Consider the following 16,120-nt stretch of genomic DNA (forward strand, 5'->3'; position numbering starts at 1 on the left):
GTCAGCAACAGCAGCCTAGGAGATCAGATTAGGGGGAATTCGTGGCGTTTGGGGGTGCCCACAGGGAGGGCAAGGAGGCCCTCGCCAGCCTCATGGGGAGGGGGGGCCTGATCCTGGGAACTGGGCTGTGAGGTTCAGCTAGGCTCAGTGGAGTCCGGCCGCAGCCACGGAGAGGACTCGGGAAAGCTTGCTCGGCTCTGCAGGCCCTGCGGGTCTCAGCTCCGGCTTTAACCGCGGGAGTGTCGCCCCGCTAGGGCAAAGACTGGCTGCCTGGTCGTCAGCAGCTTCTCTCAGGTTCAGAGGACGTTAGACATGGCACCTGGTGTGGACAACTGCTGGAGAAGGGGACCCTTCCAATGCCAGGCTTCCAAATAATAGAAAAAAAGTAATTCTCAGTTCCACAACCATTGGGTGATGCAGACTTGAGTGAGCTCTTGTTCCAAGTTGCAGTTCTCCCCGGGAAGCCAGTCAGACTCCTCCGGTTATTACTGGGGACTGGAAACTACCTCCCCCAGACACGCCACACACGCGGGGCGTGCGGGCTGTGTCCACCCCGTTGTGCTGCCTTTCCCAGCCCGGCGCTGGGCACAGGAGGTGTTGTCACCGCTCAGTCCCTGGCTCTGTTATCCGAAAGGCTTGCCCAAGTTACCCTCCACTCCTCTCTACCTACCATTCCCAGGACCTGAGTGTTGGATGTGTTTTTGGAGGCCGTGGTGTTAGGACTCCGAGGCAAAGAGAAGCAGTTTGAAGTCAGACCCATTTATTATTTCTTTATGTGCACACAGTCCCTCTTACTTCCAGCATAAAACACACAGGAAGCCAGGCTCAGCGGCGTCCGAATGGTCTCCTCACACACCTCTGGGCTGTAGGGGGGTGATTCTGGTTTTGTGACCCCCACCCCCACCCCCACATACGCACACTTCTAGACCCCAGTAGGGGCTACTTCACACTCAGACCCTTAGCAGTAGCTGTCCTATTTGGGGAGGCTGAGGGTATTCACAGGAAGCCTTTTTATTTTTTAAAAAATAGTATAGATAAATCGTATCTTATCTAGGTACAAAAAATAGGAAGGAAGGAAGGAAGGAAGGAAGGAAGGAAGGAAGGAAGGAAGGAAGGAGCTAGGTGTGGCCAGCCATTCACAGACAATTCTAATTAGGAGTGAAGGTTTCCTCCCCGATTGATTTTTCTTAATGAAAATCTCAGAGGCCCAGCAAACTGCCCGGCGTTTGGGACACCTTGGGCTGAGGAGGCGGTGGGGATAACGCAAAGGAATGTACAGGGGAAGGAGAAATATTAGCGGGGGAGGGGACTGGGATGGCCAGGACCGGCCACGTCGGAGTTCATTGTGTCGGCCACTTTGCTCTTCCAGCGCCGCCGCGGAGAAAGGGGCCCCCGGTGGTTCTCTGCTGGCTTCTTAGCCTTGCTGGGAGAGTCTGGCATTTGAGGGTCACCACGCGGTATAGGGATGTGTTAGGGTCTGGGCTGGGGGGGGGGGCGGTAACTGGGATCGGGAGGGGGATGAAGGCAGAGAAGAAGAGGGACGCCCCGGAGGCCGCCCGCCCGCCCGTCCTGCCGCCAGGGAAGTGGGCTAATGAAAAACACACTCTTGCAGGCAGTGTTCACACGTGAATTTAATTACCCCATTTTTAGGAGTCGCTGCTTTCCGTTTGTATTTGGGGTGGGTTTTTTTTTTTTCTTCTTCCAATTAACAGAGAGGCCTAGACCTTTCCATTTATCCCTGAAAGACTCGAAGGAGTGAGAAACACCCTCCTCAATTTGGCCAAGCTGAGGAATGAGATTGAAGTCGATGCCCCGGGCCCCTCCCAGTTTTAATTTCTGGCCCTGGACTTGAGCTGTGGCCCCCTCAGCGGGGCCTCCTGACAGCTGAACGGCCCGGCGGCTGCGTGGGTAACCGGGGCGGCCCCTCCAGGGGCGGTGTCCAGGCAGGAAGGAGACCTGGCGGAGTCGTACTAGGCCCAGAAGCCAGCCGCTCGGGGCGGACCTCCCAGCTACTGAGCGAACGAGTCTCCTAGGTCGAATTCTCTTTTTATTGATGCCGCTTCGTGGTTTTTGTTTTTGGGTTTGGGGTTTGTTTGTTTTTGTTTGTTTGTTTTATTTTTGGCAGCTGATGCCGGGAGTGCGACACAGACTAGCAGAGCTCAGCATTAGGGCCCCGGAGGTCCGAGCCCAGGGCTAGGGCGCCTGCCGTGTCCACTGGGGGGACTGCGATCCCCGCTGGCGCTGAGCAGGGCGCGCTGGGAGCGCGCGTGCGAGGTCGGGGCGGAAGGCGCGTCACAGCCAGGCCCCTAAACCCTTCGCCCTGGGCTGGCTGGCTGGCCGGCCGGCGGCTCCTCGGTGGGGCGCTCGCTGGAGGCCCCGCGGTAAACGCGGGACCCGTCCCGGCACCCCGCGATCCGACCCAGCAGGGCAGAGTCCGGGGGCCCGCAGTCGGCTGCGTCCTCTCGGCGGCCTGTCCTTCCCCCGCGCGCTCAGGCAGGGGCGGTAGTGGCTCGGTTTGGGACGGCTACTGCGTTGAATTTGACTTTTCGTGGCCAGCATGGGGTAAACTCGCATCTCCGGGGACCGTGGGGATTATTTACAGGGAGCCCGCCAACCACACACAACAGTCTAATTTAACCTTTCCAAGTCCTCGTAAATTTTTACAGCTGGGAGCCACGGCGAGGCACACGAATCTGTTGGTCGCTCCCCACTTCCCCACCAGCCTGTGTGGCTCCTGAAACAATAACTCCTTATGAAATATAAATATAGATTTAAATACAGTAGAGCGAGAATGCGACTTGGCTGCTTTTTTATGGCTTCAATTATTGTCTAATTTTATGTGAGGGGCTCCGCTGGCCGCACTCGCACGCGGGGACCCGCGCCTTGCTGCTGGCGTGATTAATTGTGATATAAAATAGTCCGCTTAAGAAGTGTGCGTCTGCTGGTGGTGGCGGCGGGAGGGGAGGGAGTCCAGAGGCAAGGCCAGATTTGATCTTTTAATCTTCGTTGGCCACAATTAAAACAAACCCGATCGTTGAGCGCCGCGATCCCTTTGCATAAAAACATATGGTTTTTGCTATAAAAATTATGACTGCAAAACACCGGGCCATTAATAGCGTGCGGAGTGATTTACGCGTTATTGTTCTGCTGGGCGGACACGTGACGCGCGCGGCCAATGGGGGAGCGGGCGCCGGCAACTTATTAGGTGACTGTACTTCCCTCCCCGGTGCCACCAAGTTGTTACATGAAATCTGCAGTTTCATAATTTCCGCGGGTCGGGCCTGGCGGCCGGGCGCAGGGCGCAGGGCGCAGCGATGGCCACCACCGGGGCCCTGGGCAACTACTACGTGGACTCCTTCCTGCTGGGCGCCGATGCCTCGGACGAGCTGGGCGCGGGCCGCTATGCTGCAGGACCGCTGGGTCAGCCCCCCAGGCAGGCTGCGGCGCTGGCTGAGCACCCAGACTTCAGCCCCTGCAGCTTCCAGTCCAAGGCCGCGGTGTTCGGAGCCTCATGGAACCCGGTGCACGCGGCAGGCGCCGGCGCGGTGCCCGCGGCGGTGTACCACCACCACCACCACCACCACCCTTATGTGCACCCCCAGGCGCCCGTGGCGGCGGCAGCTCCGGACGGCAGGTACATGCGCTCCTGGCTGGAGCCCACGCCGGGCGCGCTCTCCTTCACGGGCTTGCCCTCCAGCCGGCCTTACGGCATTAAACCTGAACCGCTGTCGGCCAGAAGGGGTGACTGTCCCACGCTTGACACTCACACTCTGTCCCTGACTGACTATGCTTGTGGTTCTCCTCCAGTTGATAGAGAAAAACAGCCCACCGAAGGCGCCTTCTCCGAAAACAATGCTGAGAATGAGAGCAGCGGAGACAAGCCCCCCATCGATCCCAGTAAGTGTCTCCTTCCTCCGAACCAGCCACCACCTCCACGCCGGCCACCCGGATCTGCCTGCGCTCCAGCTTTCTCCCCCGAGGCTCTCTTCGCCCACGCTGGGAGCCTCCTGAAAAGAGGCCGGGAGCCAGAAGTTGCCGTTGGGGACCCCTCAGATGGGGTCCCAAGTCCACAGAGCTGTGAAGAGCGGCCGGCCAGGCTCATGGGGAGGGGAGGCGGCAACCGAGCGAGGGGGCGGGGCGGGCACTGCAGGCCGAGCCAAGACCAGCCACCAGCTCTCCCTGGCTGCCGGGGACCTGGACGGAGATACTTTGGGCCGTTCTTAGAAAGCAGCGTCTCAGAGAGTCTTTTGTGAGACTAGATTGTCCAAGAGCGAGAGCAGTGACTGCAGCGGGGGAGTTGGGAAAGACGGCCGATTCCCTGCACTTCTTGCCTTCAGCCCGTGGCCGTGTAAATCCCGCCCAAGATGAGGCTGCAAGGGGCCAGGCCACGCGGGTCCTCACGCCAGATTATTCTAATAAACTGGAGAAGCGAACAAGGGCCTGCCCGGCTCCCACGGCCTTCCAAGGGCGTGAGGGAGTGGGGAGAGGAGAAAGAAAGGTGGGGAAGGGAAGACACAGAGAAGGAGTCACGGAGAGGGAGAAAAGGGTATTAATCTTGCTACTCAAACACGGGGCAGTGTGGTTTCCCCCTGCCTGGCCAGGGGGAGATGTGTTTTCAAATTTCACTCATCACAGAATGTGGGGAGAGTGGGAGGGGAGAGAAAAGGACCAGAGGACAGAGGAGGAGAAAGGAGGGCCTTGGAGGGGAGGGGGAGCAGAGGTTTTACTGCGTGCAATTGTAAGTGACCGTCCCAGCGTCTGTCTGCCAGGGGCCCATTGTGTCCGGGGCTCTGCCGCCCTCCCTACCCAATTCAGCGGCGTCCTGCACTTTGGCCGAAGACCCCAGGAGGTTCCCCAGCTCCCAGCGGAGAGGGGGGGTGCTTCTCCTTCTAAATCCCCTTTCTCTCCCCCCCCACCCCAGGCAACCCGGCTGCCAACTGGCTCCATGCGCGCTCCACTCGGAAGAAGCGTTGCCCCTACACGAAACATCAGACGCTGGAGCTGGAGAAGGAGTTTCTGTTCAACATGTACCTCACCAGGGACCGCAGGTACGAGGTGGCCCGGCTGCTCAACCTCACGGAAAGGCAGGTTAAGATCTGGTTCCAGAACCGCAGGATGAAAATGAAGAAAATCAATAAGGACCGAGCAAAAGACGAGTGATGCCACTTGTGTGGGCCGAGGAAACAGACGGAGCTGGAGAGAAAGAGAAAGGACCGCTCGCACCCTTCTCCCACCCCCCACACCACCCCAGCCTCCAGCACTCTGCACAAAGCAGCGCTTAGACCCCAGGCCTCATCACCCCCCTGGCAAACCCTCCTCAGGCCGGTCCTTGGCCTGCCGCTTTCGTGGAGGAGGTATCGTAAGCTTCCCATTTTCTCGTAAGACAAACCAGAAGGAGAAGGAGAAGAAGAAGAAGGCCATTGGCGTTGATGGCAGTGTATGCTCTCTTGTATATATTTTGTAAAATCTACCTGTTCCTGACTTAAAAACAAACAAAAACTACCTTTTTTTTTTTTTTATAATGCACAACTGTCGACTGTGGGCTGTATAGTTTTTAGTCTGTGTAGTTAATTTAATTTCCTCTTTGTGTGGCAGAGCGGTCTGCCCAGAGACTTACTTGAACACTGTCTTATCGTGGTGATTCTGTTCTGTGACTCAAACTTCTGTGCCGGGCGACGCGCCCATTGTGATTGTGATTGCTAGAATTCAATCTGAACTCAGGTTGTTAATGGGGGGAGGGGAGAGTTGCATAGAGTATAGCTCTGTAGCGGAATATGTCTTCTGTATAACTAGGCTGTTAACCTTTGATTGTAAATTAGCTGTATGGATTTCCTAGTGAAATAAACATGTTTTTTTTTTAAAGAAAGAACGAGTTCTCCGGGATACATAGATTCATGGTTCTCTCCACTTTGGAAATTTGGGCATTTTTTTTTCTCTCTACATACTCTATAGACCTGTTTTGTACATTGTACATATAATCCACATATTTTTAAAAATTATCAAACCAGCTCGAAGATCGTTTTTGCACCAGACAAACAGGGAGGAAATTCGGAGCTATACCTATGTGCAGAAGGTTACTACCTATGGTTTACGTTTAATTTTAACGGGGGGGAAAGGATATTGTAATGGAGTTAATTTTATTGATAATAAATTATACACTATGAAACCACCGCTGGGCTACTGTAGATTTGTATTCTTGATAAATCTGGGGTTTCATTGGGCTGAACATACACTGTATATTTTGCAATAGCTACTTACCTCAAGGCCTACTGACCAAATTGTTGTGTTGAGATATTTAACTTTTTGCCAAATAAAATATATTGATTCTCTTCTATATTATTTTATTTTATTTTTTGCGGGTCAGCTTTTTTCACTCTGTCCCGGGGCGGGGGGGACCTTGATAGCCTCTGGGTGTAGCCAGGTTGGGGTGGAAGAGGCCAGAACCTCGAATTTGCTCTGCGGGGCTACGGGGAGCTGGAATCTACCGCAGGCAGCTTCGGGCTGGCCTGGGGCTCCACATCAGGCCTGCTGCCTGGAGACACGGGCAGCGGAGGAAGGCTGGGGGACACGGGGCGGCGAGGCCGGGCACATCTCTTTGTGTGCATTTGCCAGAGGGCCCTGGAAAGCTCTGAGGAGCTGGGCTGACGTCCCGGGTATCGGTGGCCTGTAGCAATGAAAGGCCACTCTTTCATCGTGGCGCCCCAAGAAACCGCCCAAACCCGTGTCCACCCGTGTCCACCGGGACTGCTGGGCCTTCCCTGGCAGTGGGGGACGGGCATGGGGGCAGAGGGACTGGGAGCCGAGGGCCTGCCTCCTAGACAGTCTGCGAGGAGGGAAACAGGAGCCGAATCGCCCCAACGTGGCTGTGGGGACAGACTTTTGGGGACTCTCAGGGGACCGAGGGCCTGCACCCCCGCACCCCCACCTCCTGCCAGGCTGGCCCCGGGGGATTCTGGGCCTTGCTCCGAGCACCCCTCCCCGAGCGCAAGTCCTGGCAGAGGCAGAAAGCCCAGGCAACCGACGAGCCCCAGCGCCATAAAAGAAAATGAGGGCTGTTACCGTTTATGGGGTGTAAAGGGCTGCGGGGGAGGGGAGGGGGAGGCCACAGCCTCGGAGGCCCGAGCGCCTTCTAGATGTGGCGGGAGGGTCCAGCCTCATCTCCCCCGTTTCTTTTCCTCTCCTTCCCCACTATCCCCCGCGACCTCTGCAAAGATCTCGGTCCTGGAACGCGTAAAAGGGGAACCAGGGCTCCAGGAATGGGGCGTCTCCTCACACCCCCCACCCCCAACCTGCCGCCAGGTTGGGACGCCCTCTGTTGTTGCAGACAGAGGGAACTTCAAAGAATGGGCACTGAGGGTGTGCCATAAAGGCCGGGTCTGCGAACTGTCTGGAATTCGGCCCTTAATGAGTTTACAACTGTCCAGCCCCAATTAAGATTTTCCACCAAAGCCCTTTCATTTGTCTGTTCTGTCTGCAGCCGATAAAGCGCTGCGGAAACAGCTCTCTTTTATGGGTACTGCCCTCTCGGCAGCGTAGATTCCGGGTTCCACGCGGACCCCCCGGGGACCGGGTCCTCGCCGGCCTCGGAGAGTGGCGCCGGGCCCGCAGCGGCCGCGGGCGAAGTTCAGGCCCGGCCGCTGGAGCTGCAGTACCGCGGCGCTGCCAGAAGGTGGCAGTGTGGCTCCACGCAAGAGGCACCGGCGCCGCCATCTCCCGCCGCCCCGACCCCGGGAAGTTCCTAAGATGTCGACTTGACGCGAGCCTTTCTGGAGTGGGAGCCCCAGATTTTAGTGAGCAGCGGTGGTGTATTCTGCACGCTGCTCACGCCAGGATGGGAGCCTCACTAGGAAACAAGCAAGCGGTGGTGGCTCGCCCGACCTGCACCCTGCGCTCCCCCTGCCTCCCGGGGGCGCGGCGCAGCGGACCTGCAGCCGGGCGCGGGGACGGCTCCAGGGTCACTGTCCCCGGCGCGGGACGAGCCGTGGGGCCTCGGGACTCACGGAGAAATCGGCTGGGCGACGCACAGACACAAGGACTAAGGCCCGGGCCCGGTGCCCCCCCCCGCCCCCACCCAGAGCGGGTACAGAGGGCGCATCCGTAGCCAGAGGCCCCGGGGGCGCGGGAGCCCCCGAAGGCTGCACCCGGTGCAGGACCCCGCGGAACCGGTGCCCCGGCCGAGCCGGAGCTGCGGGGCTCAGCCGCCCGGCGTCCGTGACAGTAACACTAGGCGGCTGAAAATCGGGAGTAAAGGCATTTTTGGTGGCTGTCTAATGTAGGTCTGGCGGCTGAGTGGCTCAGGAATGAGCACCCTCGGGGACACACCGGGGGCTGTTTTGGTGATTCTGCAATAAACGCGATGTTTAGAGTAACACCCTGGCTCCAGGATGGGTGCTCACGTCGTGCCAGCCAGCCCTGCTGCCCCTGGCCGCCGAATTTCCTCTGCGGCGGAGAGGCCCGGGCTGCTCCGGCGTCCTCCGCACAGGAGGCGGGGAGGAGGGTCAGCGCGCCCGTCCAGGTCCAGCCTGCCCGGGATTGTGGGGGCAGGACCTGCCCGGAGGGCCGCGCGCCAGGGTCAGTCCCAGGTGCAGAGTGGTTTCCCAGGGAAAACGCAAAAGCAAACAGAGGACCCTTCGAAAGCGCCCCGGAGCCCTGTGAACGCCGCACGCGGTGCATTTATTTGGGCTGTAACAGTCTCTGCCAAGCCCACAAAATGTTTACAACCTGCATCTCCGCCCGTACACGCTGTAAAACTGGGGACTGGGTTTTGGCTGACATCTCTCCCGGGTGTTTCTCGCTTTCTCTTTCCCCTCCCCTCTTTCCTTTTTCTCTGTTTATACGCACACGTTGGTATTACCGACACAATGCCTTTATTATATTTCCTGACATAATACACGGTATGTCCCAGAATCTGATTGTGAGAAGGGCTGTAGAACGTCCCGAGCGCTGTCCGTGGCCGTGTGTCCGAGCATCTGATAGAAAGCTTGGTTTATGTAGCTGCCAATAAATGGCAGAGGAGAGCGGTGGCCACTGCTTCTCTCCCCAGGTCAGGGAGGCCCCAGGGAGGTGCCGGCTGGCGGGGATCTCAGAGGCCTCGTGGATGGCCAGGCGGGGCCTCGCTTGCCCTTGGCCTGCCGGCCGGCTGGAGACGGTTGCCCCTGCCCCGCTGCCTCGGACCGGTTTCCCTGCAAACCACCCAGGTGAGACCCCCGAGCCAGCGTGAGCTCCTTGGCACTTGTCCGGTGGATTTGCCCCCTGAGTCGCGACTGGAGGCCGGATGGAGGACCGATGCGCAGGTCGCGCGAGGGGCGCGGGGAGAAACGTTTAGAGAAGCAGGTCGCCAGCCGCTGGGTTCCCGCAGGCCCCAATGGCTGCCCCGGAGCGGGGTGTATATTCTTAGCTGGACAGAAACGTTGAGGACTGTTTGGTACCAAGAATCAGCGAAAACACGCTCTTCTTCATGTGTAGGAACCCGGCCCCAGGAGAGCGGCGGACTAGCTGTATCTGCAGACAGCGGGACGGGTGAGAACCCCGCCTACAGGCGCCGGCTCCAGGCCAAGCGTCAACGAGTATTTCTGGGAATATTATCACATATAATCCAGGGCATGTGTGCCCTTTCAGCCCAATATTTAGGAAACTAATGGCTCAAGAACACGCAGTTAAAGAGGCCCTTTGAAGGTCGGATTCCTCCTCGCCTTTTCGTTGTGAACCGCCGCCACACAGGGCAGGAGGGGAGAGAGAAGAGAGAAACGAAAGGGGGTTTCAGCACCGGGGGGCTCGGCCCAGTGGGCTGCCTTGGGCCCACAGAGGCCTCGCGGGCCGTATCAAGATCGTCCTTGGCCCCGGCGGAGGGGCAGCATGTCCTGCCAGGACCGCTTGGACCTGCATGGGACAAAACCCGGCAGGGACGAGCCTGTGGCTCGGACTCCAGCGCTCTGGGCAGGGAGTGCGACCCTTCCCATCCTCCTCGAAATCGCTCCCTGCGCTGTCTGTCGGGCCGGCTCACCCCGGACAGGGGACAGGTTCTACTCCAAACGCCATCGCTGCCCCCGCTTCAGCCACCGAAGTCTAGACAGACGGCGGTCGGCGGCCGCGTCTCTCCCTTTGCATCTTGCTCTGTCACTGGACGAACAATTTATTGGTCTAAAGCTGTCTGAATCCTCCTCTTTGATCTCCTAGCCCTCTTCTTGTTTGTTTCGTGTTCCTTTAACGTCCTTGGGCTTTTATTTTCTTCCAGAAATGGATGCTATTTGGAATATTTGGGTTTTTTTTTTCTTCCCTTCCTGACTTGCCCCTCAGTTCCCCAACCAAGACCGCCATCATTCTGTTCTGCCATAAAGAGCATCCCGGATATTGCCCCCCATGGCCCCTGTACCTCCAGGGGACACCACCCTGGCCCCACCTGTTCCTGCAGCCCCCAACTTCCCACCCACGCCCTGGGCCATCCACCAGGCCAGAGCTGAGGCTCCGTTGCAACCGGGTCCGGACCCTCCTGCCACCTTTTGTGCTCCTAGGACCCCCTGAGAGGGTGCGGTGAACGGGGGGCGGGCTGGAGCCCCTGAGAGTGAGGGGAAGCGCTTTGTACATGAAGAACCAAACTCTATAATTTAGAGGAGAATTTCCGGGGCAATTCCATTGTGAGGCCGGGTTTATGGTGTGCAATAGAGCTAAGCAGTAAAAGGCGTACTGACCTGTCGGCCAGGCTTCCAGCTCGGCCTGGGCAGTTTATGAGGCATTTAGGGGAAGTCCTCACCCCACCGCCCTCCAAGGAGCGGCGAGAAGCGGCCAGGGGCTTTGGCCGTTCCAACCCTGCCCAGGGGTTGGAGGCTTGGGAAGGTAAGCTCCACCAGTCGGGGGTCTGGGTGGGAGTGAGACTACTGTGCGCTCCACTCTCTGGGAGCTGGTCTTTCAAAGGGTGAGGCCTCTTGGGAGGGATGGCTCTGTTTATCTTTGGATAAATATCTCCAAAAGAAGTGGAGACCCGGAGTAGGCTGCAGCCTCCAGGCACCTGGGCCCCCCTCTCTCCTCTCCAGCCTGGCTCTATAGAATGTGCTGCTTCCGGGCACTCAGACCCAGACCCAGGAGGGGCTGCAGAGGCCCAGGGGTGGCCGCAGGAAGGCCAGCAGAACCCTTAGGGCACAAGCGATACCTGGAGAGGTGCAGGGCCCGAGCGTCCTGCAATCTGGAGGAGACTCGGCTCTCTTTCAGCCAGGGAGAGCCCAAGGTTGCCGAGAAGGACAAAAGGGTGTCCAACCATTTTCTCAGGCTGGCGGTCAGGTGCCCAGGAGCAAAAGCACAGAGCACGAGGGGCCCGCAGTGTCCCAAAGGGAAGAAGGGAATCCCACGTTAGTAAATCTGTTGGCAAATGAGGCTCATTAACAGATAAATAGTTCACTGCTTCCTTAGGGCGGATAAACAGCGCGCCCCTGATTAAGGAAAGGAAGCTGGGAGACCTTGACTTTATTCGAACCACATGGTTCCAGTTTGCCGTGGCATTCTCGCTGCAGCTGGAAGCGACGCTGCGCCGGCCCCATCTGGATCCGAGTCTAAGCCGGCCTGTCGCCCGCTGGACCTGGGTGGGAGGAGACATGGGCGAGAGTCGATTTACCCAGAGCTGAGACATGCCCATCAGGCCACCGTAGGGCGCGTGGGTGCTCGGGGTGCAGAGACCCTTCCTGGGCTGGGTCAGCGGGCAGAAGAGGGGCAGAGAGGACCCGCAGTCTTGGTCTAAGGTTTGGTGATGGGCAAGAACGGGTAGCACCCTCCCGGCTCCACGCTGCCTCTGCAGGCCAGGCGTCCAGGGTGGCGCTGGGCTGAGCGCTCCCACGGAGGCTGGGGTCCTCTTCCCCGCAGGTCCCACCAGGCCGGCCGGGCGCGGGCAGGTTTGTTGGGCACGTATTTGAGCCCTTTCCCCTTCCATTCTAGGCTGCTGCGGGCCCCGCAGAGCGAGACCACCTGTGAGGGCTGCGGAGATTGGCGGAGGCGATCATGTGGGCGGTCACGTGCTGCGGCGAGCTCCGTCCAAAAGAAAATGGGGTTTGGTGTAAATCTGGGGGTGTAATGTTATCATATATCACGCTACCTCGTAAAACCGACACTGAAAGCTGCCGGACAACAAATCACAGGTCAAAATTATGAGTTCTTCGTATTATGTGAACGCTCTTTTTAGCAAATATACGGCGGGGGCTTCTCTGTTCCAAAATGCCGAGCCCACTTCTTGCTCCTTTGCGCCCAACTCGCAGAGAAGCGGCTACGGGGCGGGCGCCGGCGCCTTCGCTTCGACCGTACCGGGCTTGTACAATGTCAACAGCCCCCTGTATCAGAGCCCTTTCGCGTCCGGCTACGGCCTGGGAGCCGATGCCTACGGCAACCTGCCTTGTGCCTCCTACGACCAAAACATCCCCGGACTCTGCAGTGACCTCGCCAAAGGCGCCTGCGACAAGGCGGACGAAGGCGCGCTGCACGGTCCGGCCGAGGCCAATTTCCGCATCTACCCCTGGATGCGGTCTTCAGGTAGGCGCAGCCGCCGGGCGGGCCGGAGGGGCGGGCGGGCGCGGAGCCCGGAGCGCGCGGGGCTGCGGAGCGCGGAGCCGGGAGCCGGGAGCCAGGCGGCTGCGAGACGGCGGCCCCCTGACTCCTGGCGGCGCTGCCTTTCTGGTTTTAATTAGAGTCGAGGCGCCATAGCGTGGAGAGCCCGTAGCATTGTATGTAAATGAGGCCCATAAAACTTTTTATGGCCCAATTAATGGATTCAATCCTCGTAAATTTATTTAACTCCATTTGCCTTGGAATTTTAACATTAACTTTATTTGTTCGCTACTCTCTCCCTTTCTCACTCCCTTTCTCCTCTGTCCTTCCCACCTCCTTTTCCTTTCTGCCCGGCTTTTCTCTCTTAAAAGCAGGAATAGCCCAGCCCGTCAGGGCCCCTCGCAAGCCCTGAGCCAGGGGCCATGGAAAGGCTGAGGTGGGGGTGGGATCGGGGACAGAGGGTCGGAATGCCCCAGGCAGGTCTGGGGATGGGGGCGCAGGCCACTGGGGAGGAAGGGGGCCCCTGGAGCGAGGACCACGGAAGGCTGCCCACTGGCCTAGCCAGGCGGGAAGCGTCCCGTCTCGTCTTTGAATGACAAAAGTGCGGCGTCTCCCACTCGCCCACACTCTATATTTACAATTTCCCTTTGTCAGGGGGAGGCGAGACATTGTGGAAGCCTAGCCGGCTGGAAAGGGAGGTTGTAAAGTCGGGATTCTGCGCCTTCCCTCTTCAGGGAGCTGCCCGTGCGTCTGGCCCCGCAGTTGGGGTCTTCCCCATCACTCGCGCTCCTCCCCCAGCTCAGCTGGGGCAGAGGGCGGCGCGCCCCGGGTCAGGGCTGGAAGGAAGGTATGATGAGCTCCGGGGCGGTGGCCTGGCTAATGCAATGTCCTCTCCGTGTCCCTGTCGGCGTGTCTGTCCGTGTGTCCACACATCCCCACGTCTGCTTGCAGGGCCTGACAGGAAGCGGGGCCGCCAGACCTACACGCGCTACCAGACGCTGGAGCTGGAGAAGGAGTTCCACTTCAACCGCTACCTGACCCGGCGCCGCCGCATCGAGATCGCCCACGCGCTCTGCCTCACCGAGCGCCAGATCAAGATCTGGTTCCAGAACCGCCGCATGAAGTGGAAGAAAGAGCATAAAGACGAGGGGCCAGCCGCAGCCGCAGCCCCCGAGGGCCCGGCGCCCGCCGCGGCTGCCTCTGCCACTGCGGCGGACAAGGCGGACGACGAGGACGAGGACGAAGAGGACGAGGAGGAGGAGGAGGAATGAAGGGGGCCCAGCCCGGCCCTTGGCTGCACCAGACAGTCAGGAAAGCGTCTTTAGAGACTCACCGATTTTATTTACAAAAGTGGAAAAATAAAAAGGAAATGTAAAAAAAAAAAGAAAAAGAAAAAAAGAGAAAGAAACCGTCCCCAACCTGTACCCCAGCTACCCCATTACCCACTCCAGCTTCCAACTCTTCTGGACAGCAGCCGCCCAGACTGGGTCCCCCTGGGGATCCTCTCTGCCTCCGAGGACCCCCAGCAGACACTCCCCCTCGTCCTAAGGCCGGCTGGCTCTGAGCTGGCATGGCTAAAATACTACCTAGCACAGGCCTCGGAGAGAGGCACCCCCAAACTACCTATGGGCCCAGCCCCAGCGGGCCTCCACTCCCAGGAAGCCCAGAGTGTCCCAGCACTGGCAGGCACCCAGCACCTCCCCCACACCGCCAAGGACCTGACTCTCTCAGTACTACCTACTTGTCCCAAACTACCTATTTGTGCTCCCTGGCTTGCCTGCTACCTAGTGCCGGCCCCTCCCAGGCCAGGCCCCTGCTGCTCGCAGCTGGCAGCCTGTAGGGTCCCTGAGGCTGCACTGAGAAGGTGCTGGGGTCTGGGGACCAGGGCATTGGCTTCTATTTAAATTGAAAGATAATATATTTATTCCAAAGCATTCTAAGTGCTGCAACCTAGAATCCCTCTTCTCTGGCCTGGGTACTCCAAGTTCAGGCCCGTCACCCCCCCCACTTCTGGAGGGGAGCATTCCCAAGCTACCTGCAGATTTCTGGGTTAGCTTCTGCTTAGTAGGACCGCAGAGATGCTCCCAGCCTCCCTGCCCCCTCCCCGCCCCTGTGTCCTACTGCCCAGCCATGTTGACTATGTACACCCTGACTTTTCCTACAGTAGCAAATATTGTATATTTGAACAAGATTTTTTTTTTGTCATTTATATAGTCTTGGAGCTCATTTGTAAGGCAATGTCTTGACTTGGGAAGGATGTGTTACTGGGGTGACTTTGTAGCATGGTGTGTTGTCTTGAGCGAATCCTGTAGCAGGTGGGGAGAGCCGAGGCCCTCCCCAGTGCCCTTCATCTCCTGTGTTGTCCAGCATCCCCTCTGGTCCCCCTCAGCGCTAGCCTGGGGTTCCAGGAACAGGAAGGTATGCTTCCGGTCTTGCCCAGCCAACGATGTTTTATGTAACAAAAAAAATAAAGATGCTTGGTGACAAAGAACCGTGGACTGCTTTATGGGGGGAGGGGGGTGCTGGGAAAGAGGGTGACCATGGCTGGAAAGCAAGCCCTGGCTCTGTGTGTGTGTGTGTGTGTGTGCGTGTGAGTGTGTGTGCCTGTGCAAAGGGGCTTCAGGGCGGCAGGCAAGAGGGGGAGCACAGACAGGGTCCAAGTGCTGGGTGTGCGTGAATTGGTGTGTATGCGTGTCAAATTCTTTTTCGTATGGATTTTTAAAGTGTGGGTTTATATACGTATGTGTGTGCCTCTTGTGTACATGTATTTCTTTGTACGCGTGCCTTTGTGCATTTCTTTGTACACCTGCGTGCAGTTTTGCATGAGTCCATAATTGTATGTATTTCTGTGTCTAATGGAATGGAAGTGTTTCTGTGTGTAAATAATTGTATGTATTTCTCTGTCCATAATTCAGTGTATGTGTTTCTGTGTGGCCATAATTGAACGTGTGCTTTTCTCTGGGTGGAGATTTTTGTCTGGTGTGAGTGTGTGCACGCACACTCGGCTTCCAGGTACTTTGGAAACGAAATCTTCGATTGGTACATGATGTTCTATGAACCTCCCTAAAAACCTCCATAAAGTCCAAGCGCCAATGTAAAATCCGCTCTTTCCCCTAAGGCTGTGGGGTGGGCTCGCAGAGGGGTATCACCCTGCCACCCATCTGGAATTCTCCACGAGCCCTGAACCTAATGCCAGGCTGGGGGTGGGGGGTGGGAATCAGGGCCTCTGATGCAGGCCGCCCCCACCCCGCACTCCGGCTGAGTGAGGGTCTGGCACCGCAGCTCAGAACCCCGAGAGGGGGCAAGGGCCGCAGACCCCCGCGGGAAGCGTGGGCAGGGGCGCCTGGGTGCCGGGGACGATGAGGGGCTGGGGAAGGGGCGAGGGGCGGTGCGGCTGGCGCTCGCCGGGGCGAGCGAGGCCGGCGAGGGCCGGGACTCCAGCCTGCCGCCCGGGCTGGGCCCGCTGCTCGCTGCTGTTTTATAAAACCCGGCCCAACTGGGTCTGCAAAACCTGCGGCCCCAAGTCGGGGCGGCCTCCGTGGTAAGATGGCGCCGGTGTAAGAGCTGCCTCCTCTTAGAGATGGGGAAAGGGTCA

At 58.5% G+C, this 16,120-nt stretch overlaps 2 protein-coding genes across 2 annotated transcripts; both read left to right on the plus strand.

Annotated features, from left to right (window-relative positions):
- The first annotated feature begins 2,126 nt into the window (after window positions 1–2,126).
- HOXA9 (homeobox A9) lies at window positions 2,127–6,334 on the plus strand. The gene is made up of 2 exons (XM_028525591.2): window positions 2,127–3,897; window positions 4,922–6,334. Exons 1-2 carry the CDS (start codon window positions 3,315–3,317, stop codon window positions 5,158–5,160), a joined length of 822 nt encoding a protein of 273 aa, XP_028381392.1. The 5' UTR covers window positions 2,127–3,314; the 3' UTR covers window positions 5,161–6,334.
- Window positions 6,335–10,282: 3,948 nt separating this feature from the next.
- HOXA7 (homeobox A7) lies at window positions 10,283–13,904 on the plus strand. The gene is made up of 3 exons (XM_028525594.2): window positions 10,283–10,833; window positions 11,923–12,510; window positions 13,477–13,904. The coding sequence occupies exons 2-3, from the start codon at window positions 12,132–12,134 to the stop codon at window positions 13,794–13,796; spliced, it is 699 nt and encodes a 232-aa protein (XP_028381395.1). The 5' UTR covers window positions 10,283–10,833; window positions 11,923–12,131; the 3' UTR covers window positions 13,797–13,904.
- Window positions 13,905–16,120: the final 2,216 nt, after the last annotated feature.

The sequence above is a fragment of the Phyllostomus discolor genome, chromosome 10 (genome assembly GCF_004126475.2).
Source record: "Phyllostomus discolor isolate MPI-MPIP mPhyDis1 chromosome 10, mPhyDis1.pri.v3, whole genome shotgun sequence".
Classification (NCBI taxonomy): Eukaryota; Metazoa; Chordata; class Mammalia; order Chiroptera; family Phyllostomidae; genus Phyllostomus; species Phyllostomus discolor.